General features: G+C 38.6%; 1 protein-coding gene across 1 annotated transcript; it reads left to right on the top strand.

Moving 5' to 3' along the window:
* The first annotated feature begins 6,148 nt into the window (after window positions 1-6,148).
* hcrtr2 (hypocretin (orexin) receptor 2) lies at window positions 6,149-25,379 on the top strand. Its single transcript, XM_080481004.1, has 7 exons — window positions 6,149-6,573; window positions 18,219-18,397; window positions 20,571-20,814; window positions 22,052-22,167; window positions 22,251-22,471; window positions 22,697-22,818; window positions 24,193-25,379. Exons 1-7 carry the CDS (start codon window positions 6,357-6,359, stop codon window positions 24,360-24,362), a joined length of 1,269 nt encoding a protein of 422 aa, XP_080337130.1. The 5' UTR covers window positions 6,149-6,356; the 3' UTR covers window positions 24,363-25,379.
* Window positions 25,380-25,929: the final 550 nt, after the last annotated feature.

Raw genomic sequence — 25,929 nt, 5'->3', positions numbered from 1 at the left:
AGCATTTTTCATACCAAGTGCTTCACATACTTTAAATAGAGAAATAAAACACACACACGCACACACACACACACGCACACACACACACACACACACACACACACACACACACACACACACACACACACACACACACACACACACACACACACACACACACACACACACACACAAAACCAACCCAGACCCCAAAATAGGTCTTCAAGGGTTTGAAAACTAAATCAAAAAACATCTATGTAAAAAACATTCACAACACAGGATTGAACTGATGTAAAAAAAAGAACTGCTGATTGAAGAGGTATTTCTAATGAGCACAACTTATGAAATAGAATTATGACTTCACAGCAGGGGCCAGGCATGATTGCAGATAATCTTTTCTTATTTTGTTGCACAATAATTTGCAATCATTTAGCTTTTGTGTGAGCTCTTGTATAGTGTTATAAGATTGTTCCCTAAAATAACCAATTCCTCTTGCATGTGAGTATAAATTAGACTGAATACAACAAAGCTCTGTACACTCATGATTCAATGATTTATTTTTTTGGTGCTTGTTTTGTTTGCTAATTCTGATAACACCTAAAAATACATCCCAGCAATTTGGCTTGATTCAGGTAGACCCCTCTAAATCATCTAATCAGTGTGAGCCGAATCATTGCTGATAACTAACAGGGTTAAAACAAAACATTGCAAAATAACTAATTTAAAGAAAATATAAACAAAGGCCAGTTTAATGTGTTGTTCGGTTTCGACATACGTCTTAAAGGAACAGTAAATTACAGAAAGAAACTATTATCTGATCCAATTTGCTTTGTCATATCTTGGTTACCTTATAAGGCAATATTCTTCATGAAAATATTGATTTCGATCTTTTTTATGTGGGCCTCTGTGCCTTTCTTCGTCTGCATACCTCTGGATTTCAATTAAAACAAAATGTAATATAAACCTCAAGAGATTCATATAAATAAAAAAAGGTTGTTGTGTTACTTGACTATTACTGAGGGCTAATGGGAGAGCGCCCTTGAACACATTTTTGTAATATTTTCATTTTCATTCTAATATTATTCACTATTGTAACATGTATGGTGTGACGTCAATTTCTACACATACTGTATGTATTTTACTTCAAGAAAAAGCCCCAAAAGTATTTTTGTTCAGCAATAGACGAGGATGTGGGTCCACAACACTATTGCATTATATGCAGACAGATCAAGCATGTTGCAAAATACAAACATTGGCCATCGCCTTTGCATTTGCGGGAAAGTGTAGCTTGCAGTCAGCTTGTCCACTATTCTGTTGTTTTCGAGTCTTTCTGAAGCGTGGACATAAATCGCACACTCTGCTTTTTTGTTGTTGTTGTTTTTTGGACCATATGAGGCAACAGTGGTGGTGTCTGTAAACATAAACTTTGAGGAAAGTGGAGCCCTGTCCTTCACCTGCAAGATTTCAACTGGCGGCTCAGGTTTGTTTTTCTTCACTTTGCCCACCTTGGTGAGTTTCCTCCTGAGAAGTTAATGTCCAAAGTTATAGCTCGTGAAAACATTGTTACAAGTGACATTGTGACCCTGCATTCCATATTGAGGACATGTTTTCCTTGGTTTTTGTGAGAGAGGCTACTCTGACCTTTGCCTGTGTAAATCGGTAGATTCCAGGCATAGCAAGATTCTGGGTATATCAGTGGCCTCATTACAGGATCCGTACACTCCAACAAGAGGAAGAAAGCCATTTTAAGCATCCAGGTATTACTCATCAATGGCTTTCCACATTTGGCCATGGACTTTTTTTCCCTTCAAGGTTTGTCATTGCAATGGCAACTCTTTTAACAATAGCGTAAACATCTCAAAACATGTATTGGCATCACTGATTCTGATCAAAGCAAACCTTGTGATGATTCCAGGGGTCATTTTAACATGTTTAGCTGCTGCCCTGCCGTAAACATCACGAGGTACTGAGCTCCAATAGATCTTTCAGACTTGAATCTTCACCACCGTGGACCACCTAATCCGACTCATCAGATGTGTTTGTGTTCTCCGGAAGATAATCGTCTTCCTCCTCAGAAACCAGCACATCCGTAGCACTTTACTGCCGTCATTTTGACCCAAAATACTCTCCGAATTTGGCCCACAGTCAATCTTCATCTCATTTTTGCAGGCTGCAAAACTTGATGTGCGCACTCTGCAAGTCATCAACACTAAAGTTAATTGGCTTTGTTTTGTTTTTGTGCAGGTGGAAAATAAGGCAAAATGAGAATCCTCTAAATCTCACATGATTGGGAGAGGAGCTGACTGTCAGCGTGTTAGCTGACAGTGCGCTTATGTTTTCTTTTTTGACTCTAATTATTGCCTTATAATGTTACTTCTCCAACCTGGTTGACAGCAACCCTATAATTCAAGGGCTATAATTCCAACCAGACTATTTTATGATTTAGTGAACTAATTTTCATTTATTTATTGCTTTGTTCAAATAAAGGTTCCTGACAAAGTGAAATAGCCTTGATGCATTTAAAACCATAAATTTAAATATACACCTAACTTTTTAATATCAGAAAGCATTGAGCTATGAACTACCACTATTTAAGTTTAAACAATGACTTCTTACCCTTTTTGAGCACGTGGAAATACACATGATCATTATTTCTGGAGTTCTATCTGAACACAAACAAACAAACACAAACAAATACATAGCAATCGAATGAATTTACTTTAACTTGCCTAAATGAATGCCAGCTCTATGAAAGCATAATGAGCATCTCCGGCTGGAGGCAGACCAGCAGGGTAAAGACCCTCTCGGGGATCTGAACCAGCTGCCCTCATTCATGTTTCTTGATTGCGTCTACCACACCATTTACATTCCTGATTTTTAATTAATAACATTTAGAATGTTTTCTTTGAATCAGTCAATGGACACGATAAGAGCACACTGCCTCATTGGAGTTCAACTAGTGTCGCAACACGGTAGATTTTCCCTGGGTGTTGTCGTTTCCAACTCACAGTCAACAACATGCATTTGTGATTCATGGGCAACTCTCAATTGCCTGTCGGTGTAAATATGACTGTTTAATTTACTGTCTGTGCTTTCTCGGGATAGACTGGTTACCTGTCCAGGCTGTATGAAGCCTTCATTCATAGTCAGCTGCTTCAACAACCATCCTGAAACCATGCAATAGATTGAGTGGCAAAGAAACTGGATGGATTGGCTCAAGAGTCTCTTCCCAATTAAAACTACACTTCTACACGTCTGTCTGCTTCCTCTTATAGCTTCTCCCCGGGCTGCGCTGCTTCCAGACACGTAGTTATATATTAAAGCTTTTAGGCAATCACATTTTAGCCATCACCTGTTGCTGGGTAAAGAAATCTGCCCCAGGCCTTCATATTCAATTCTGCAGGCGTTTGCAGCATAAAACCCTGCTGCTTCAACCAATCAGATTTTGATATTGGCGACTCAGGGCCTGCTGGCAGGCCTAGGATGACGTCAGCGTATTCAAGCCCTCTGATTGGATCGTCCGAGAGTACACTCTCCAGCGCTAGCCTACTGCATCTGTTGCGAGCTGCACGGACAAAAATATATTTGTGTTGCTTTAATAGCGGTTTCGTCAACCGACAATGGCTAAAGGAGGAGATAAAGACATTTGGTTGCAGATTTATTGTCAAAACCATTTTCAGAATTTTCGGGAAAAGCAGCCGCTTTTTAATGCAGCTGCAGTAGAAGGAGAGACGTGAATTTTTTTTCTCATTGTCATAAAGGTATTTCTTTTCGGGCTACACGAGTATCTTTCTGTGATGCAAAGGCTTTTTCTACTGCATTTCAGCATGATAACATGGTTTTTGTAGCCATAAAAAAATTATTGAGGGGTGGATCGACTCAGACCAGCAGTAGTAAAGGCCTGGGTCTGAAATGCACGGCCCGCCACTGCATACAAAGCACAGTCAAACAATACAATGGTGGAAAACAGTAGATTCACGATGGTACCCTTATCTTCATTCTTCTGGGACCACTCCCGTCAATTGACAGTGCACATTTTAAAGAGCACTTAACTAATCACACACTACGGTGAGGAAAACATGGAAATTCTATCCTTCTTTATTTGTTCACCGCATTGATTATGAGTTAAGTCATGTCACGTTGTTCAATTGTTACCATAAGTCACTCAGAATTTGTCCATTCTCATTCATTACGAGGTAAACGAGCAAATGTATTTTGATGATGTGCGCCAGTATGTGCAGGTTATGCCATCATACAGATTAACAGGGTCTGTGGAATGGCTTCTCAGAGTCCTTGGACCATGCATTTATTCCTCCTTTGGGAGGTTGTAATGGAGCTACGCTTTGAATTCAAAACAGTCTGAAGCTGCTGTTACTTGGTAATCAGTCAACTGATTCCTTTCAGGCACAACACTTCGTTTATAATGCATTCCTCCGCAACTATTGCAATCATACAGTTGGAAAAACTGGCAACACTTAACACTTTTATATTTCTTTCAATATCTGAAACCTCTTATTCAGCCAGTGCCTTGGAAATTTGATACAAACACATATTTGCTGTTAAATGTGCAGCTGTTATCCCTGCAGACTCTTCTTGCAATGAACGTGGTATGAAATATGAGTATTTACAAAGAGATACAAGAAACATGATTTAAGTTAAAGTTTGAAGTTTAATTAACTTAAACCACTCTGTATTGTAATGTGGTGTAATTCTGTTAGAATTTTAGCAGCCTAAACATCATGTTCTCTCTCTCTCTCTCTCTCTCTCTCTCTCTCTCTCTCTCTCTCTCTCTCTCTCTCTCTGTATATATATATATATATCTCAATGTGTGTTTTCTCGAGCTCAAGATGCAACTTAATGTCTTACAAACCTGTATCACAATGAAACACTCCAAAATGAAACACACACACACACACACACACACACACACACACACACACACACACACACACACACACACACACACACACACACACACACACACACCACAGGTGACAGCTGCGATACAAGGACTGCCCGAATACACTTCAACGTTTGGACGACCAAACTGCCGACCTTGAGACTGAAAGACAACCTGCTTGAAGTCCTGAGCCTCAGCTGCTCCTGTGTAGATATTGGTCGATGACTAAGAAACACTCACTGGCATCACAAAGGCAAGTGATGTAAAAAAACAAAAACAAAACAGCAAAGGATTACTTTATAGATAGCCTATTGCTTTTTTCTTTTCTAAAATTGACTTTTTCCCCCAGGTGAAACGTTTTCCACAGTATTGAAAGGTTTATTAACAGGGATGATTCTGAAGTCCAATGGGGGCCAGGAGCCGCCGTCCACTGTAGTGGAACTGATAGTTCATTGAACCTTATCAAGAATTGTGTTTTTTGAGATGTTCTGACTGAAAACTAATGGTTGCAATCCCAGTGACATTGAATCAATTTACCAAAAATCCCCCAAAACCACAGGTTACAGTTAGTGTAAAATTACATCTTAAGAAGAACATACAGCTTTGCACACACAGATGACACTTTTAAGATGGTACTGGTGATATTACTTGGTACTGGTGATATTTCAGTGGCTTTACTGTCACTTGAGATGAAAATCATGAATGTATTTAAAGTTGCTGTTTAGGACTGTGTTTAGCTGCGTTTTGTTGTCAATTCCAATGAAATGCTAAATACTATTTCAGGGGACAAGGCATATGAAATGGGGGATTGCAATAATTCCAGAATAGTACAATTGTTTTGTTACTGAAGACATAGTCTACTGTAACTGAGTCAAATGATTTAAGTCTCCCATAAAACTGTCACATTATTGGCTTATTTTTGTTTCTTCTTCTTCTTCTTCTTCTTCTTCTTCTTCTTCTTCTTCTTCTTCTTCTTCTTCTTCTTCTGCTTCCTTTTTTTTTTTTTTTAACCCTTTCACACATGTTGTCTTTATAAGCAACCGTCTCCAGCCTTGCTGCCCTTCCAAAGCTGGTCTAGAACTGACAGTTTTTTTAAAGCACCCAAACATAATATATTGGACCCTAAAGCCTTTATAGAAGCTTTAATCTTTTTTTTTTTTTTAGATCAGAGAAGGTAAAATAAATCAAGTATATTTATAATACCGAGTGATTTCTTTTTTTCCCTCTGGATAGGTGTGCTGTGAGATTGCGTTTCCTGGTTTAGAGTTTACCACATGCAGATGTTAGTGGTGTTTGACCCTGCTGCTGTTGCGTTGCGCACGGTGCGCACGGACACTGATGTGGAATCAGCGTCACACCGACTAGTTCCAGGGAAGCGCGCTCATATCGCACAAGCGGTGCCACGTCCTAGTTCTCTGTCAGCCCTTCACTGGCAGGCACACAATTTATAACAGGCAGGCGTGAAACACCACGAAGCATGTCTGGGATCACAGGCAATTTGGATTGCGAGCAATGCTCGGCTGCGGCACATGCGGGAAACAGCACGGAGTTAAATGTGCACCCCAACGTGGATGACGATGATGAACTTCTGAGATACATCTGGAGGGAGTATCTGCACCCCAAGCAGTACGAGTGGGTTCTCATTGTGGGCTACATTATTGTGTTTTTCGTGTCACTCATTGGAAATTCTCTTGGTAAGTTGCTCGTCTTTTCCCTCTCTTACGCATCCATGCGTAATAGGTATTGCAAATAATAGGGGAAACTGCACACTTTCATCAATTTTAATTGTTTTTTTTTTTGTAAGACGAAGGGACGTTTTGCTGAAAGTGAAGCACAGTGTAATGGTACTGTGTTAGGAGTGTAATTTATTTCTTTAACTTTAAGTAATCTCGGGTGATGGACGCATCAAATGATGGAAAAGGATAAGAAGGACGAGGCACATCTCGACTCACTCTCGAGGAGACTGCAGCCTTAATTTAACACTCACAAATGTGTTTGAAGAGAAATTCTGTGCAAACAGAACCGCTTGTTTCACAGTGTGAGTAAACACGTGTGGCATTCATTTCATCCATTCAGTTTTATTTAGCACCACATACAACAGTCAAGTGCACTGTGCTGTTGCTTCAGATAAGTTTAAATTGATAAGCTTCAGACAACTCAGCCAAATCAGCACTCAATTAAAACATCCCTGCAAGAGATATTTAAGTGATTTCAAAACAATAATTTCCACTTTGATAAATTGTTTTGTGTTAAAAAAAAAAAAAAAGCAATGTAAATGAAAAATATGTACATGTAAAAAAAAAAAGTCATATCTGTTGAACGTTTCCTTTTTAATGGGTGCTACTGGAAAGAGACTCCCCAGTGACCATTTACAGAGGGACCAACAATTTGACCATCAGCTGGTGACCAGAGATACACACTGTGTGTTTCCTTGGCTTTAGCGATATACATCGCTCATTTACAAAACGGATCAAAGAGGTCTTTGAAGCTGGTTTATGTATCTGTCCGTGGCAGCCACCAGCTGCTCACAGCACACCTTTATGTCAGGAACTGATAAGAACAAACTGAGGATTTCTCCAGATTATATCGAGTTCATAATTTGAGACACTGACCTCAATTGTCCCTGTGTGTCTGTCTTTCTATCTTTTGCACTATCATCTCTGCTGCTTTGGCTTCCTGAGCAATGACTGAATCTCAAACAGCATTTTTAAGTTACATCTCATTGAATCACCTGCAGAAGATGCAATGCGACCACATAACCACTGAACTATAATAAGTCACATTCTCTTGTAAGCACTCCCCATGCGGATTTTTCCACATCCAAAATGTAAACATAATATCCTGGATTATCAGTGTTTCAAGGTACAATGGTATCAAGGAAATCACAAACAAATTGATAAAAGTAGCAATATCGGGATTTGTGTAATAGTAGAATGGTAAGAGTTAAACAGTGCAAAGCAAGGAAATAACAAAAAACTAAGTCAAAACTGAATAAACTACAAATTTATACACTAGACACAAGGCAACCTTATGGAAGCAAAAGGGGTGAGACAGTGAATATCAAATACATGGAAACAAACAACAAAACACCAATATGTTTGAGTGTATAAATAAAATATAGCATGGAACATTGAAAAAAAAAAATCTAAATTATATATAAAAGCACTTCAACAGTCAGCAGTTTCGTGGTGCATTTTTCTTTATTATTTTTAAAAAGGCAAACTACTGTCAGATCATTTATATCTCTAAAAAAACACTTATGACTCCACTTTAATCATTAAAAAAATTGGTCATGTGCTGCCATGATTTCCTATAAAAACTATTTTGTGAACCGATTAGCAGGATGTGTTTTTGTTTCCTTCCCATATTGGTATTCAGCATTGGTCATTGCTTTGTATCTGATAGTGACACGCTCTGTAAAGCTCGGGAAGCCCTGTCTGATAGCCTCGTTCAGATATTGATTCTATTTCAAATAAGACAAATGTGTTGTGAATTAAGTATGTTTTTTTCCCCACTTTTCATAACAAGGTGACCTTTATTAGTATTTTTCTTTTAACTTGATTTAGAAACATGACAATTAGTTTAAGGGTTTTGTCCACCTACTCATACAGTTTACTGGGTCTTACTTTAGTTCTCATCAAACAAACTGAATACTGGTGGACTGCATGAGTAAGTCCGCTCTATCATTGGCTCACTTTCCACTTGGTTTTCTTTGCCGAGTCTGTTTGGGTCTGTCTCTTTTACTGGATTGCTGCCAGGTTATATTTCTTTTCCAAACCACCAACTAATTTACTTTGTCTGAACTCCATTGAGCATTGAATCAGTAGTTCATATCTGTTTCCGTTTCTCATTATTGGGAATAGCTTACCCCTGAGAGTAGACACTTGATCATGAGAGATCATGGGAGTTGTTTAAACAACTGAATGTCAACAGGACGTTGGCGTATTCCCCTACAAACTGGATATCGTATCAATTGATTCAGAAGATAAGATAAGACATGATATGCTGAGATGAGAGGAGATAAGAAAGTATTGATTTCACAGGGGAAACAATTAACTCTTGGTGCATGTCATCAGACTGTGTAGGAAACTCACCCTCTGTCAAAGTCTTAAAGAAGGTCATCTATTCAGCACCGTGATCACAAATTAATTGAAAAATAATGTGACAGCTGATATTGTTAATACATTTGTGGATATTGTCGTTTCTGGTTAAGCTCCTCAAATATACAAACCTTTTAAATCATAAGTGTTACATCCTTCAAATGTGGAAAAATATCTTTGTTTTTATGCTCAATGCCCTTCGTGACATTTCACCAAATTGTAATACTAATTAGCTCAAAAAATGTGTCAAGTAATTGCTTGTGTTCATATATTAAGTACCATTTCCAGGTAAAACAAATGATTTAGGGCCGCAATTCTTAATATTTTTATCGTATTTACCACCTGGACCGCCACTATAACCAACCTGAACACACAGTCATGGAAGTTTACCTAAATCTTCTATGCACAAATCACAGAGGAGACATGTTTACTCCTATGAGCATCATCACAAATATATAAACTTACCCGAACAAGATCTAGGACCTCTTTTTTTTTTTTTTTTACTTTGAATACACAACAAGCCCGGAAATGAAACTGTTCTTCATCTCGTAAATGACTTTCATACTTCAATATGATTTTTTTTCCCTTTTTGTTCTAAATGTATTCTGTTTTGTTCTGACTCTCTAATCTTAGAAATTATCAAAAATAATTTCATAATCAAAGAATGTGAATTTCATACAAGCACCACCAGAGAGATCTCTCATCCCCATTGGTGGTACTTGTACCAAGGTTTGAATGTCAATGCTATAAGGGAGCCTTTTTCAATCCATAGATCACGACCCAAAGTGGGTTGAGGATCAATTTGTGCAACATATTTATAGCTTTTTTCCAGCCCAAATAGAGCTACATCTATCTATTGATTTCGCTTTTCAGGGTTTCCCTCAGGTGCATCTGTTCCTCCTTTAGCTTTGTTAGCAGTTAGCGATGCCATCAGATGTTGGTCTTTGTGGTAAATGTGGTGAAGTGGCTCTGACTGCACCCTGCGTGGCGGGCCTTCATGCTGTCACGTCACACTGTGACTCAAGTGTTGTGTGCATCTGTGTCCTGTGTGTGACTGACTGTGCAGTGTTGCTTGCATCTACAGTGGATTATCTAAAACCACATGCACAATGAACGGGTCTCTGCCAGTGAGCCAATGATAATGCTGCGTTGCGCCTGATAATAATTGTTAATAATTGTAAATATTGGGAGCTGATTCACCAACTGGGGGCACTAAGAATTAAGTATGACACTGTTGATTTACCCAATTGTCTTCATGAACAGGGAATCTTGGGTGTGTGTTCAAGATTGTGCAAAATACTGGGATGAATTTGTGTTAATATATATTCATGTACGAAATACAAGAAAATTCACAATGTATTAAAAAAGCATTTTTCTAAATTCGTTTGAAAAGCTGTTTCTTTTGAGCGAAGCATTTCTCAATGACTTTTATTTGTGGTATATATAATAAGATATTTTCTGCATTGTGCCTCTTCTTAGACTTCGCCATCGTGCAGGAATCCCTTATTTTGCTCTCATCTGTGTCATGCAGAGCAAAGAATCATATATATGTGGTACTACGTATAACGTGTAACTGCATCATCGATATTCTTCAATCATTATCTGACGTTTGAGGAAATCAGTGAATTTGTTCTGGTCATTGTGCTTCACATCAGCAGCTGCCTCTTTCTCTGCTTTTCACCAGACCCTCACAAGTTTAACACATCTCTGTCATTTGCTTTGTTTCCATTTTCTACTGGATATTTGATCATTTTCGCTGCACTCAGCTTTTGGGAATAATTGAGGTTTGCGAAAGTATTGTAGCAGAATGTTTTCAGAGTGACATCTACTGGTACGAGATGGTATGTACCGGCACATGTTGATATGCGTCACACTTCTTATACTGTATATGACCAGCCAAACAACAACAAAAAAACAGGTGATTTGAAGTCTGGAAAATACACATTTTTGCTTTAATGCTCTGATGTTTGATAATTTCCTTCACCAATACATCCAACTCCATAGTCTCAAGTTTTGCTTAGTGCTTGACGGGCTCACACGCGATCAAATGGATGGAGCACAGCAAACTTAAACAATGTTAACATTAACATTGTTTGATTACTCCAACTTGAGCATGATGTAACTCGTGGTTTAAATGATTTAACGACTTATATTTTAGTTGATCTCACGCAAAAAACACAAACGGGAAGCACAATTTATTTGCGTGAGCATGCACTTTATTCATGATTATTTGTAAGTCAGGCCTTAAGTTTCAGAAGTAGCTAAATCCATTCTTTGGCTCCTTAAAGTGTTAATTATTTTCATGAGATGTAATTTATGATGCTACAAAATCAAGTCAGGATTTAGCAGCTACAAATGAATCCGAGGACACTCATGTTCGTCTTAAATTATTCATTTAATTAAATAACACTTTACATAACCTCGGAAGTACTTTATCCACAAGTTTATTCATGACTATAAAAATACTTCCTTTGTGAAAAAACATACACAGGGAACATTTTCATCCTTTGCAGGGATTCAGCTGAATTAATGAGCCTATTAAAACTGTAGAGCTTTGATGGCAACACCGGTGTTTCCTGTTGAACTCCTTCCATTGTGAAATCATGCGTACTGTACGTCTACCAGAATCAACAGACGGTTAATTTTGTGATTAGGATCAGGATTCAAATTCATTTTCTTTACACGTGTGCAATACACAAGTACAGAGGAATGAAAAGTTGTTTGGCTTCCATTCCAGAAGTGCAATTTTATATTTAGAATATAGACTAAATACAGGACTACAGGACCCAGCTGGTCAGGATTCTCTCCATCCCACAGTGCTAGAAGTTCTTGAGTATGACTGAGGACAGATGGTGCATCTGCAATGTCCTCAAGAAAAGAGACATTGGTGAGCATTCCGGACCAGGCTGGAGGAGTCGTTGGATCAAGCATGGTCATCTGAAACGGGAATCATGAGGAATTTGAACTGGAGTTGCGCCACACAGCCGCTCTATTGATGTGGATGGGACTGTGCTGTCTCCACCTGTCCTTCCTGAAGTCCACGATGAGCTCCTTTGTTTTGTTGGTATTAATTAGTAAGTTATTGCCCTCGCACCAAGCGGCCAGATGATGCGCCTCCTACCTGTAGGCTGTCTCATCGTTGTGGCTGATGAGGCGGCGATCACCATGCGTATCACTGTATCGGCTCCATGCACAGACCTGCACTTGTGGGTAAAGAGGGAGTAAAGGAATGGGCTCAGCACGCTGCCCTGTGGTACGCCTGGGTTGAGTGTGATGGTGGAGGAGCAGGTGTGTCCTGACCTAACATGCCATGTGGCCTGTTGGTCGGAAAATGTATTGCCCAGTCCCAGAGGTTGTTGGTAACGCCCAGGTCCCCACTCTTGATGACCAAGTTAGAGGGGATAACAGTGTTAAATGTTGATCTAAAATGAACAAATAATATTCTGGCATTTTGTGTTTTTATTGTCTAGATGTGTTACTGCGTCCTCTGTGCTCCCGTTCCTGTGGTAGACAAACTGGTATGGGTCCAGTGTGGGTGGGAGACAGTCCTTTAGGTGTGCCAGAACCAGTTCCTGGAAGCATTTCATTGTGATGGGTGTGAGTGCTACAGGGCGGTAGTCATTCAGGCATGTTGGGCTGGAGTCGTTTGGCACAGGGACAATGGAGGTGGATTGAAGCATGCTGGGACAGCTGCTTTGGCAAGGGATAGGTTGGAAATGTCCATAGAAACCGCTGTAAACTGCTCAGTATTATTCCCGACTAATGTAAGTGTTTCTTATAGATATCTCTATCTTCTTCGGGTATATCGATGAGGGAATACTCAAAAGGGGGCACCTAATCAACCACTTAATATGAAAAAGGGCTTTTGTCAGTTTCTCACAAACATGTTTGTTTACACAGTTGCTTGCTGTAATGTTCACTTCAAGGTGATATGTCATGGTTCAAAATAATTTTATATTGGTGTTTTGATTTCTTGAAATGGCTTTGAGACTGTATTCTCCACAGTGCCTTGACATAATCAGTAATGGGACATCGGGGCAATAGTGAGCAGCGAGTGGGATTTGATTGAAGAGGTCGACAATAGAGAGAACAAAGGCAAGTCACTGAAGATCAATCTACTCTTCCATCAACCTGCTGTTACTGGAGGAGAGAAAAGATGTGTCGGCCTCGGGCCGGTCAGGTTTGATTTTTGGACAACACAAAGAGAATTTGATGGCAGTTTGCTCAAAACTACCACTCAGACAAACACTTCTGACTGGTGAAACGACGATAGTGGGGTTTGGAGAGCTGCACGTTGATCAAAAAGCGAATGCAAACTTGAACCCAAACACGTTGACCTAATGTTGCTGTTCACCCAGACGAGTTCTTCATAATACTTTTGACACCTTGTCCACAGGATATCAACTTGGTGGGAAAGGGAAGTAGCTGGTCATCTATCAGTTGAGTTTTCACAAACTTCTGCAGACTAAACTGAAAGACTTCATCCTTTCAAAACAGGATGTGTGACAGTATCTACTTAATTCTTTGCTGATTACTTATTCCCGTTATGAAATATGAAATCAAACCAAGGTTGTACAAGCCCACATATTTTTGAATAATTTAATTTAATAACTTGCTTGCTTTGTGTCGGTATTCACGACGGAGTTACAAAGATTAATGGACATTTGAAAACGTTTTTTAAAAATTTGTACATTGATTTATCAGCTAAATTATCTTCAAGCAGCAAACAGTATATAAAAGAATGTATCTGAATGTTAATTTAGAGGTTCATCATGCATAAAACTGCTCGTACACTCGTTGCACTCTTCCCTTTCACAGCAGTCAGTTGCATATATTTGACTTCATAACGAGAACCAGTGGGCTTGTCTTGTCCAGGCAGGTCAACGTTGCTTTATTCATGCCTCATTCGTATATGTATGTCAGTTTGCTGCTTTTATTGCCAAGCATGGCCATAACCTGATAACACCCTATTTATTGACTCTCAGACAATCAAACCTTTTTCCATGGGCTCATTAAATCATCCGCCGCCTCATTCACAAGGCTTTTCTTATGGTTTTATGTATTACCCTTCTTTCTATATGTATGTGTATTAATAGAAGTGTTTTGCTTCCCCAGCACAGCTCCTGAAAGCTATATTGTGGTGCACATGTGGAGAAAATTGTACATTCATGGAACAGCAATATACATCTCACATCAAATACAAGCACAATAGGTTAAGACGTAATATCAGAAACTCTTTGACACTTACATTTGGATGGTGCATTATGTACCATTTAAATAAAGCCATATTTATGGGTGGGAAGTCAAGGAAACTTGATTTGTATTGAACATTTCAGCAACAAGATAATTCATATTATTTTACATTAACTGAATAAATAATAATTAAATGATATTAAGCCATCCAGTCAGTCCTCAGTCAAACCCTCTAAGATTGTGGCATTTATTTTCAATTTGTTGTTCATCAATAACTCCAGCCATTCATCAATTTGCATTAATTTAATTTAGCAATAGGTTTGCCTAATTTTACAATCAAACAATCTTAAAGATGACATTGTGCATGCTGTTTTATTGTTTTGTGCATTTCTGGTTGTTTTTTGTCAAATTCTTTGACGCTTTAAAAAGTTACACGATGCAGCCAACTGGTCTGACCTGACATGGGATGGATCATTGAAGTGAAGGACAAAAATAGCCTGTTGAGCAACTTAGGTTTGAGCAAGGCTTTTTAATTCGCAACCTCAAATCTAAAATCTAACCAGCCACAGTGTTTCCATATAGAAAAAGTGCTGTTCCTTCTCAAAATCCCAATTTTATTTTTCTGTATTAAGCGTGTATGTTTTCAAAAGTTCCTCCAATGGCATATTTTTTGATATTAATACTGTTTCACTCAAGAAAAATGGCGAGTATCAATGTTCTCTGAGCCATGAGCATCAATCCTGTCTGTTGATCAGTTTTTGACATCAACTTTTACTTTTATGAACAGTGCATCACCTAGTGGACAAACTAGGAACAGCAGTGATGTGTGTTATTATTTAAAAATATGTTCTTCTTCTTCCTCTTCTTCTTCTTCTTCTTCTTCTTCTTCTTCTTCTTCTTCTTCTTCTTCTTATTGCAGTAGTCCTATTCTGCCCTGCGGTTTCCTCCAGAAATTAAAAGCAATATGTCACTTCATCCTTCCTGTGTAGTTTTGAGGGATGAGGTTGCATCTGGTTTGTGTCACTGGTTTTAGCTCCGTCCTGTACCTGTGTGCGAAGACACACACACAAAAAAAATTAACAAAAAGAAGCAATTGATGTACATCTTTCCAAAAAACATGACTCAACTATTAATGTGAAAACCAAGAAAGTATTATGTATTGAGTTCTTTCTAGATTTCTGTGCAAAAGGCTTGATCACTTAGATAATCAATACATTTTAATGAGTCATTAGCTGAGTTATTATGGTTGTTTTATAATCTTTATTTATTATACCCTGCAATCAAACTTTGATTGTAAATTTAACAGTTTAAGATATGGCAACTTCACAGCTCTTCATCATTAATGTCCTCAGAAATATCTCTATGAAGTTTCAGACACCGCATCAGCTTTTCATCTTTCTTATGTAAACCGCCGCAGCGCTACTGTATTACATAAGCAATTATAAAGGGATGGTGGCATCCTAGGGGAGTCAAATAAATGTAAATATGAAGTTGCTTTACACTTTTGAACGTGACATCAGTCAACAGAGCTGAAATCCCAGAGGGCTGAAAACACAAAGGAGTGAAGTGACGGGTGCCAGGAATAGCCTGGACTTTGTGGGTGTGCACTGAGCTTTTGATTGATATGCCTCACACATCTATTTCAGCTTTTAGGTCAGGCAATCATCATCTCTTATGTTGTGTTCAACAATCAGGTGTAAAAAGAGGATGTCAAAGCAGACAAAAAAGCCTTCCCTGTGTGAATCAAGCCTCTTTTAGTTTAGTCCGATTGACATGCAAAGTTCTGAGCTTCGTCAGCATTTATAATTACTATTTGAAAAGAGCAAAGATTGAGACAAAAATGGATTATTGTGTAATTTGTATTTACTACATTTTTATTATTGTTCATGATGTCATCTTTAGTGAGTGTGTCTTTGTTTTCATGGAAGCTTAATGGGCCCCAATCATCCAAACTATTGTGTTTCCAAGACACACTGAGCTTGTTCTCTGACCTTTCTCTAACAGCTGACCTGTCATTTTTAATGTGTTATATCACAGACCTTTAAGTCTCTCTTCGGATAGTGAGATTGTGTGAGAGTAGCACCAGTGTCTCTGCTGAGTGATTGTTGTACATCATGATTGGAAGTTTGGCAGAATGTGTGTCCTCGATGGGTTAAGAAGCAAAGACTGACAGAAACAGAGACGCATTAGCAGAACTTTATTAGTTATGAAAGTTATTTGGCGCTTGGACCACAGCGGAACACAGTGAATCGATGGCGTGAATGCAAGGGCACGATAATCTATGGGATTAGGCTTCTCCCCAGAGTGTGGACACTTCGATTCGATTGACTTTAAGTATGTGGCACCAAACACGACAGTCATTTCTTGGTGCTATTTTTTTAAACTGAGAGAAACCCAACAGATCCACATGAGCAAGCATGAGCAACTTCGGAAAGGGAAAACTCCCCCGAGCGGGAAGAAAAGTTTGCAGAACAAGGCGGGTAGCGTGGTGAACGAGAAGGATTAAGAGAGAGAACCTGGGCGATGATTAGCTGCGGCAGAGACAATCTGCAGTGAGGATTGACTGCCTGAAGAAGAGCGATGACTGGATGGATGTCGGTCTTCCAGGTTGAATTGATTGGATGGAAGAGAAAGGGTTTGTGCAAAACAAACTTCTGAAATGATCGCTCTTGCGAAACGATATATCATTGTTGATATATCAAACACACACTGAAACTGTAGAGCCCAGGAAGCCACCTGGATTTAAAAGCTTGCCTTGATGATGGTATGCTGTAAATCAGCTGTGTGAAACAGACGGGTAGTTTTACATTTACAGGATTTTTTGAAATCATTATTTCAGAAAAGTAACCGTTTGTTTATCTTTCCACTGGGGAGTTGCATTGTTTCAGTAAAAATTAATGTCTCACTGAGGCCAGAACTGAAAAGCAGATGGCAAAAGTGCCTGTAGTAATACAGCAGTAAAAGCGAGTAATCTTCATTGTTGGTAAAGTAGCATTTGAATCAAACCCAGACTGAGAGGATGAGTGTGTGATTTCATGCACACTGATGACAACAGAAACCTTGATGCACTGGCCTTAGTCTACAGAAAAACCTGGTTGGAGACCTGATTTCTGATCAGGCCTTTTAAGTGTAGTTTTGTGAAAAGGAGTTTGTTGCATTACCTGTAAACAATTTCCAAATGTTCTTTGCACATGCTGTGTTTTTTGGTGCTCCATTAAAACTAAATGGCCTCATTGGGATTGAACAAGGCTGTTTTAGGCCCCTGGAATAACTTTGAGTTGTAGATAAACTGAAAGCATTGGTGATTAAGTTGAACCATGACATTTCAGGATACCTCAGGTTACACCTTGTGTCATTCATGCTCTAAAAACTTTCAATCTGGCCTTAAAAAAAAATGTTCGTAAAGTTAGGTGTCGAACTTCATTTGCAGTTAAAATAGCTTCTCCTGATTAAAAGTCACTTCCTACGGAGCTCAGAGGCTTTAAGTGTTTTTCATTGTCAAAATAGTTTCACCGCCCACCTCCTAAATCATTTTGCACATTGCCCTGAAACTGCAACAAGGCTTATTTCACGTGGGAGTATGAATTAGCAAAGTTCCACACGGTCGACTTTTATCAAGTTTATGAAACCTCGACGGTGTTGAAATGTAATACCTTACTATCACCTGTGTTGATATGGACTGTCATTATAGCACTAACACACACACACACACACACACACACACACACACACACACACACACACACACACACACACACACACACACACACACACACACACACACACACACACACACACACACACACACACACACACACACACACACACAGGCATGCACATGATGACATAAAGCAAATGTGTGTAACTCACCTTCTCATTCATCCCATCTGCTGTATAAGAAATCACAATTATATTTTGTGTCACTATTTAGACTTCTGAATGATTCAGGCTCTTCGATTAACACGACTGATTCGCTGATTTTACCGAGTGTACTGCACCGTGGGTTTAACGTCGCTGAGCCGTATTTGATTGTGCGTCACTGTCAGTCTGTTTTGCAGTGTGGAAAAACCGTCACATGCGCACCGTAACCAACTACTTCATAGTGAATCTGTCTCTGGCTGACGTGTTGGTCACGATCATCTGCCTGCCTGCCAGTCTGGTTGTTGACATCACGGAGACTTGGTTCTTTGGAAACACTCTTTGCAAAGTCGTCCCCTATCTGCAGGTAAGCGGTGACCTTTGCATCTGCATTTTCAAATTGCTGGGAACCCTGTAAAATGATTGAAACCTTTTGACTTGTAAATGTTGTATGAATACAAACCAAAACACGCATGCTTTTGTTGTCTTTTATTCATGCGATTTCAAAAGCAAACCTTTTCCACCATTTCCACAGGATGAGCACAGTGTGAAACCTTTGATGTTTTCTTTGTTTTTTTCCATGTTGATTTTTTTTCACCATGAGCAAATCATTAGATTTCTTTTCGCTTACCTTTATTTAATTATCGCCGTGTCATCGCTTTGTAAGCATATCTTCCACCCCCCTCTTTCTCGTTCCCTCCCCTCTGTCGCCCCACCACAAAAGTCGTGTTTAAAAAAAAAAAAAAAAGATCAGGAAACAATATGTTTTGTATTATTTTATAGATTATTGTCAAAATATTCACTCCCATTGTACATTTAAACATTTCTAAGATATTTCTTTATTCTTCCGTGATTGGTAATTCTATGGACACTGAAGTGACGTCACCTCAAACTCCATTTACAGCACGTAGTACTGTCATAATTCAGCTCTGAGAGTGACACTTAAGATTAAATCCTACACTTCTCTGAAAGTGCTAGTATGACGCTTGATCACTAACTTTAAAGTGCAGCTTTCAGCGGAGAATTTCTTTACTCACAAGTCAACCGTTCCCATGGTTCTTAGGAGTAATTCGAAGAAGCTTGATGAATACGAGCCCAGAGATCTACTATTGGATTTTAGTTTTAACGTCTGGCAATTTTCATTCCACTTTGATTGTGTTTATGCAGATAATTCCGTCCTATTATTTGTACTATTATACATGCTTTTGAACATCTCAGAGAACTCAGTAAGATTGTTTCATGGTTGGTTGTAACTTCATTATATTATTTGTTGACTTTTTCGTTTGCATTATGTTTTGCATAATAACCTCTGACATATATTATTACATATATGACAAATATTTTGAACCTTCTCATACAATCAACACCGCTGTTTTGAACTGATGACACTCATCGACCGTCCAACCATTTCCAACCTATTGAACTCAATAAACACACTGCCATCAGAAGAAGTCAGGTATCAAAAGGAAACATCTAATGTTGGTGCATTTCAACAGATTATCATCTCACTTTATCTGCTATAGCCTGGCCGCCTAGAAAGTGTTGTGTAGTGCAAGAATGGCCTGTAATTTAGATAGTGGTAGGCGTAGACTGCCTTCCATCAAAGAGACAATAGACATTCTGAAGAAGATTATTGTGGTCGCCCCGGCAGTGTCAAAACCTTTAATTTATTCAAGTGGTTTTCAAACGGCGGAACTTTAATGTAGGCGCAGTGGCAGAGGGAAATTTGACGGGAAAGCAGATGCCCCTTTTTTCAGCATTGTTTGTTCCTTTTTGAGAAGGAATCATGATTACATTTTTGAAATGTCTTATTCTTATTCTTATCCTTATTCTTATTCCGTTTTTGTTTTATTCATTTATAAACATTAAATATCTAAAAAGAGACTTTTTCTGTCTGATCCTCTTTTCAGATCTATATGATGTTCGATATGAGTATATGATTTGACGCGTCGCTATTTAATTATTTATATTGTTACTTATTTATCTGATTCCCAATAGCTTAGTTTGATTTTGGGGTATTTGATACATGGACTGATTCCAGCAAGTCTTCTCTCAAACCCAGATCCCCTTCCGTTTGCCCTTTTAGAAAACCCCTTTCAATTTTCACCAGGCTCTCTTTCCTAGTAGCTCAGTAGGCATTTGACCTTCTGAAAGATTAAAGTCTTGCATTGTATTATATTTCAATGAATATAACTACTGGTCCCGTGATTGACACTGGACATGGAAATACAGCGGTAGATAAAAGTCAGTGCATACCTTCCCACAATAGCATTTCTGACACCATCATTTAAGGCTGGATTCACCTTGGTTCTCACTTGATATCAGTGAGAATCTTGTCTTTGTGCTGCTCCAGCTCAACTGAGAATAGATTGACTTATATATATATATACTGTATATATATATATATATATAAAGTCATGCCAGTCATGCTGTTCATGTTTAGTGTCCCCATTATATCCCCACGCTGTGTTAGTATATTCTGAGTACAATAAGAAAGATTATTCTCTCCTGTTCACTCGTGTTTCTCTATTTATCCACAGACTATCTCGGTTTCCGTATCTGTCCTTACACTGAGTTGCATCGCCCAGGACCGTTGGTATGCTATCTGCCACCCACTGATGTTCAAGAGCACGGCCAAAAGAGCTCGCAAGAGCATCGTGGTCATCTGGGTGGTGTCATGCATCATCATGATCCCTCAAGCTGTGGTGATGGAGTGCAGCAGCCTGTTGCCTGAACTCAGAAACAAGACCAGCCTGTTCACAGTGTGCGACGAACATTGGGGAGGTGGGTTTTCTCAAGTCTTCCTCAAACATATGAAAACATTGTATATCAAGTATATCATGCAAACTGATTGTAGAACATGATGAAGTCAGAATAAATTGCCTTTTTTAAAATGTCATCACTTCCCCTGATGTATTTCATTTTGTTTTGCTTTAAAATTATTTATATATGTTAGAGTTTACTTGAAATGACAAGGCTTTGTTTTTAATTGATTTTGTTTCAGTTGGTGCTCTTATGAGCCCATCAGGTTTATTGGATAATTAATGTTTTATGAGATTTCTTCATTATGCTAACAGTTATTAAAACGAGTCATTGATTTGATATGTTTGAACACTGATTGGTTCATTTATTCATCTTACTGTTATCTATGTAAATGCAATAATGGAAATGTTGCTGGATGGAGAGCGACAGCGGGGAAGACTTTCACTAAACTGTCAAATCAATTCAGTCACAACCTTCATCGCTGCTGAGGAATAAAAGAAAAAAAACAAATGAGAAATGACTTTGTGATTCAAGGTTTGTTAAGTACTTCAGGAATTACCCTGAATATTAGACCGGGGATATGTGAGATCACTCACCAAGAAGATTTAATTCATTTTACTCATATTCAAACCAGCAAGCATAGCTGTATTTTGGAATAGAGTTGAAGGAGTAGTCAACTTAAAAATGAACACACAAATTACCTGCCTGTATAAAGAGTAAGTATGCCTTCTTTTGTGTGCTTTGGATTACAGTCCACACGGTTGTGACATCAGCTCAAATGTAAAATTGTCTGAGGATTTTTACACGTGTACCTTGTTATCAATAGTTTTGTTTTCCTAACAATCTTCTATAAACCTCTGGCATTTTCTGCATAGCACTTCTTGAGCATAATCAAATCAAATCATCATCCTATCAAAAGATGGAATTCGTGTTCAACCTCAACTTTTGGGCACTATTGGGCTTATATAATCTTTTGGCTCTTTTTGATGTGATGCAGGATTTACAGCTGAATCGATGATTGCAAGCTCGCAATCCCTGTGAGGCTCTTGAGCTGAAATGTTTTCTTTGGTCTGCACCAAACATGTCTATTGCTGATGTGATCTTAAGAAAAACCCACATAGGGAGGAAATTCAAACTCTATAAAGAAAAGTCCTGAAACTGACTTTCAATGAATTTCGTCTGTGATGAATGAGGAAATTGTTCCATTTTGTATTTCCTATTGACATACTGTAAACTTTGCTCTTTGGTCTTTTAACAGATGAGATCTACCCAAGGGTGTATCACACCTGTTTCTTCATTGTCACTTACTTTGCACCATTGTGTCTTATGGTCCTGGCGTACATTCAGATATGTCACAAGCTGTGGTGTCAACAGGTGTGTATTCCACAAAGGCGACAGACCAGATCTTAGGACGTCAAGCTGACTGCATCTAATGCATACACCTGTTGAATCAACAGATTCCTGGCAGCACATCAGTGATGCAGAGGAAGTGGAGGTCGTTCCAGTGCTCTGCGCCGACTGCAGGGCCGGGAGAGTCTGTGAGAGTGAAGACCAGCACCGTTTGTGCTGAGATCAAACAGATCAGAGCCCGACGGAAGACCGCTCGCATGCTGATGGTGGTGCTCTTTGTTTTTGCTCTCTGCTACCTGCCAATCAGCGTGCTCAATGTCATGAAAAGGTAATAATACCACAAGCCTTGAAGCTTCCGCACTCACACTCAAATCAAAGAGAAGCGGTAAAGACGGTTGCACATAAGTCACATTTTTCATTCTTATCTCAGGTCAGCTTTGCGGTTAACACATACTGATACCAACAACTGAGTCTCAACTGTTGCTTTCAATTTAGTGTGAATGCAAAATATGATTAACTTGGTAACAATTACCCTGTCACTCATCACTTGCAGAGTTTTTGGGACTTTCAAGAACACCAACGACAGAGAGACCGTGTATGCATGGTTCACTTTCTCACACTGGCTTATATACGCCAACAGTGCAGCAAATCCTATCATCTACAATTTCCTCAGTGGTAAGTTTTCTCCTGCCTCGTCTCTAAGATTAGTTGTATTAGTTTACTACTGCCCTCTAGTGAACAGTGTGGTAACAGCCATACAGCGAAGTGCTTTAAATCAGATGTGGAATCTGAGGATTTGTTGCTCACGCACACATAATAATAAAAGACCAAGATTTGGATCATCACAAATGTTTTGACATTTTTTACAAGTAAAGTACTGTAAGAATATACTCAAGTAAAGGTAGAAGATACTCTTGTTTAAAACCACTTTGAGTATTAATGGCTTTTTAACCACATTCATTTGCCAATAGTACTGAAATTGATTAATTCCTCCATTTGTAAAGGACATGCATTTGTGGAATGAGTGAAGGAACGGAGTATGTGGGTTATAACAACAAATAAATATTCTCTGCCAAATTGTTTTCTCCAGGAGAAGTTTGGTCACAGACTGTGGATACATAGAATTGCCAGTGGTTATAAATCAGTGAGGAATATTATCATATATTATATATCATATTATATATCATATTATCACACTGCTTCCACAGAATATGTTATTCTATCAGTGCAGCAGTCAGCAAAGCATTCTGTACATCTTCTCTGCACTTTGACTCTATAATCAAAGGGCTGTGGACAGAATAATTGCTAAACGTACTGTTCCTCCAACTGTTCATGTTCAGGTTGAGACCGGCCTAAACAGACCTGATGGTGATTGGCTGTCATGATAAATATCCTGGCAGCTCGATGAGACCAGAAAAATGACTGTGAGCAGTCTGTTCCACATTGTCTGGACTAAGAGCTGTGGGTAATATGTTTTGCTGCCAACCTTGACTGCTAATTTGTAGAAGATTATTTCTGGTTCTTCAGCACTGTCAGATTGAGGAAATGGTCTTAAAGATGCCTTTTGCTGTCCGTCTCTTGCAACCCCGCCATTATGCGCGCTACATTTTGTTAAACCCCAGTTTGCCTATCACATGGGCCTCATCTACATGTGTCTAACGTGCCATGGTGGGTTTTTTTTTTTAAGCATGAACACCAACTGACCTCTGTAGGAGTTACTGACACCACCAAGGGCACCGGAAGCTCACAACAGACCTCAATAGTAACAGCAATTAAACTCATCTGCAATTGGGAGGAGACATTTGGCATCTCAGCTGCTCATCTCACAAATGCATGTTCCTAACAAATATGGCCTTTTGAAAGGGGAAATACTACAACAAAAACATAATGTACCAAGCACACATTTCCTGATCTTTTTGTTGCATACTTTAATATGGAAGTTTTTTGCTCAAAATTCTGATTCTAAAGAAAAATGTTTGTGAGGTAAGGAAAACAGCGGTTTACAATCTAAAAATAGATTTTCTGTTTTTTTTTTTTTTTGTTCCCCAGGGAAATTTCGTGGGGAGTTTAAATCAGCCTTTTCTTGCCATTGTTATGGGAAACGCCAAGAGCAAACAAAGAGGACAAGGACCAGAGCAAGCACAGACAGCCGGAAATCACTGTCAACACAAGTACACAACGTGGACAATTTGTCTCGCATATCTGATCAGATCGTGTGATTTTTATAATTCAGGTGGATGCTTTCAAACTTCCAGAGGACATTGCGATTGAAGTAAGAAATGTAACCACCCAAGGATGTTTGATTTACAAAAAAATGTATATACTGTATACAAATATATATGTAGTCACCAAGGGACATGTGAGCACTCAAAAACCGACTACTATTTTCTAATGACTCTTTGAAACCACTCAAAACCCACAGACGTCTGTTTATTGTAAAAAGACACTCTCAATGTTTAGTGTTTAATCTTTGTACTGTCCTGTCTGTGATTTATGATGCAGTTATTCAAATTATTGAGATTGAGTGACCTATTTTTCTGGTTGCAAATATTTAGTTTGATGTTTAATTTATATTTTTGTCAATTTTTTTTTATTTTATTGGTTTTGTACAATGATAGAAGAGCAAGCGCGCTCTCGGTAATATTTAGATTGAATTCTATTCTATTTGTATAGCGCAAAATATAACAGTCATTTCAAGGCACTTTTACAGAGAAAAACCCAACAATTCCACATGAACAAGAAAAGAAAAACTCCCTTTTAGCAGGAAGAAACCTGTGGCACCAAGCTCAGAGGTGGCAGCTTTCTGCTGTTCCGGTTGATGTGAGGGGACAGAGGGAGACTAAAAGACAGGACAGCCAGGGAGATAGTGGGGAGGGATGCAAACCCTGGTTAATAAAACCTCATTTCACTTAAACAATGAACAAACTGAATGTATTGAAGCTGCAGCAAAGGAAAATGTGGTTTAAGTCAAAATAAATCATACAGTTACATACTTTTATCCTCTAGAATAGTTGGATATTTCAATACTGTGTTGAAATATGATATTTATTTTGATTTTACTGCTTTAGACCTAATACAGAGTGGGACAATATAAGGAAATTTACAAGCTTAGAGAATGAATGCATAAATTATTATTTGATTAATTCAATAACAAGTCAAACAAAAAAGTTAAACTTGGCAATAAACAAAACAAATATTGCCCCTAATCTGAATGTGTAAAATTAGCATTGTGATATAAAAAAAACAACTAAGAAACAAACAAAAAAAAAACATACTTTAGTCAAAATAGGTGTTAATCATGATGGCTTTTGTACTAACTATCAAAAAGAAAGTAGTTTAGTCTTTTGTTCTGATCATGTTTCACTGCAACTGCAAATTTGTGTCATTCTACCAACATGTATGATGACTTGTGCTTTTTCTTACTGGCACAATGTGTGGAAGCTTGGGAGCACAATCACATTGCATCTGCCACCCTGAGTAGTTCCCAATGAAGCAATAGCAGCACAGGATTTAAATTGGAAATTAGAACCTGGTCATGCTCTGATCCCTCAGAAACCCAATTTGTTTGTGCTTGTATAATCAGAATAGAATACAAATAAGAAATGGAAGTAAAAGCCCGATCCCACAACAATGAGAGCAAAAACAAGAAAAACAGAATCAAACAAAACCCTCTTTTCTCAGATGAGCCCTCTATAAAAGTGCTTAGTCATCATGGGGAATGCTGAACAAAGTTCAACAAATTTTGTGAACGCAATTACATGGAAATGTTCAAACAAACCTGCTGAA

Source organism: Lipophrys pholis (genome assembly GCF_963383615.2).
Source record: "Lipophrys pholis genome assembly, chromosome: 15".
NCBI classification, from domain to species: domain Eukaryota; kingdom Metazoa; phylum Chordata; class Actinopteri; order Blenniiformes; family Blenniidae; genus Lipophrys; species Lipophrys pholis.
This window is presented reverse-complemented; position numbering and strand designations above follow the sequence as displayed.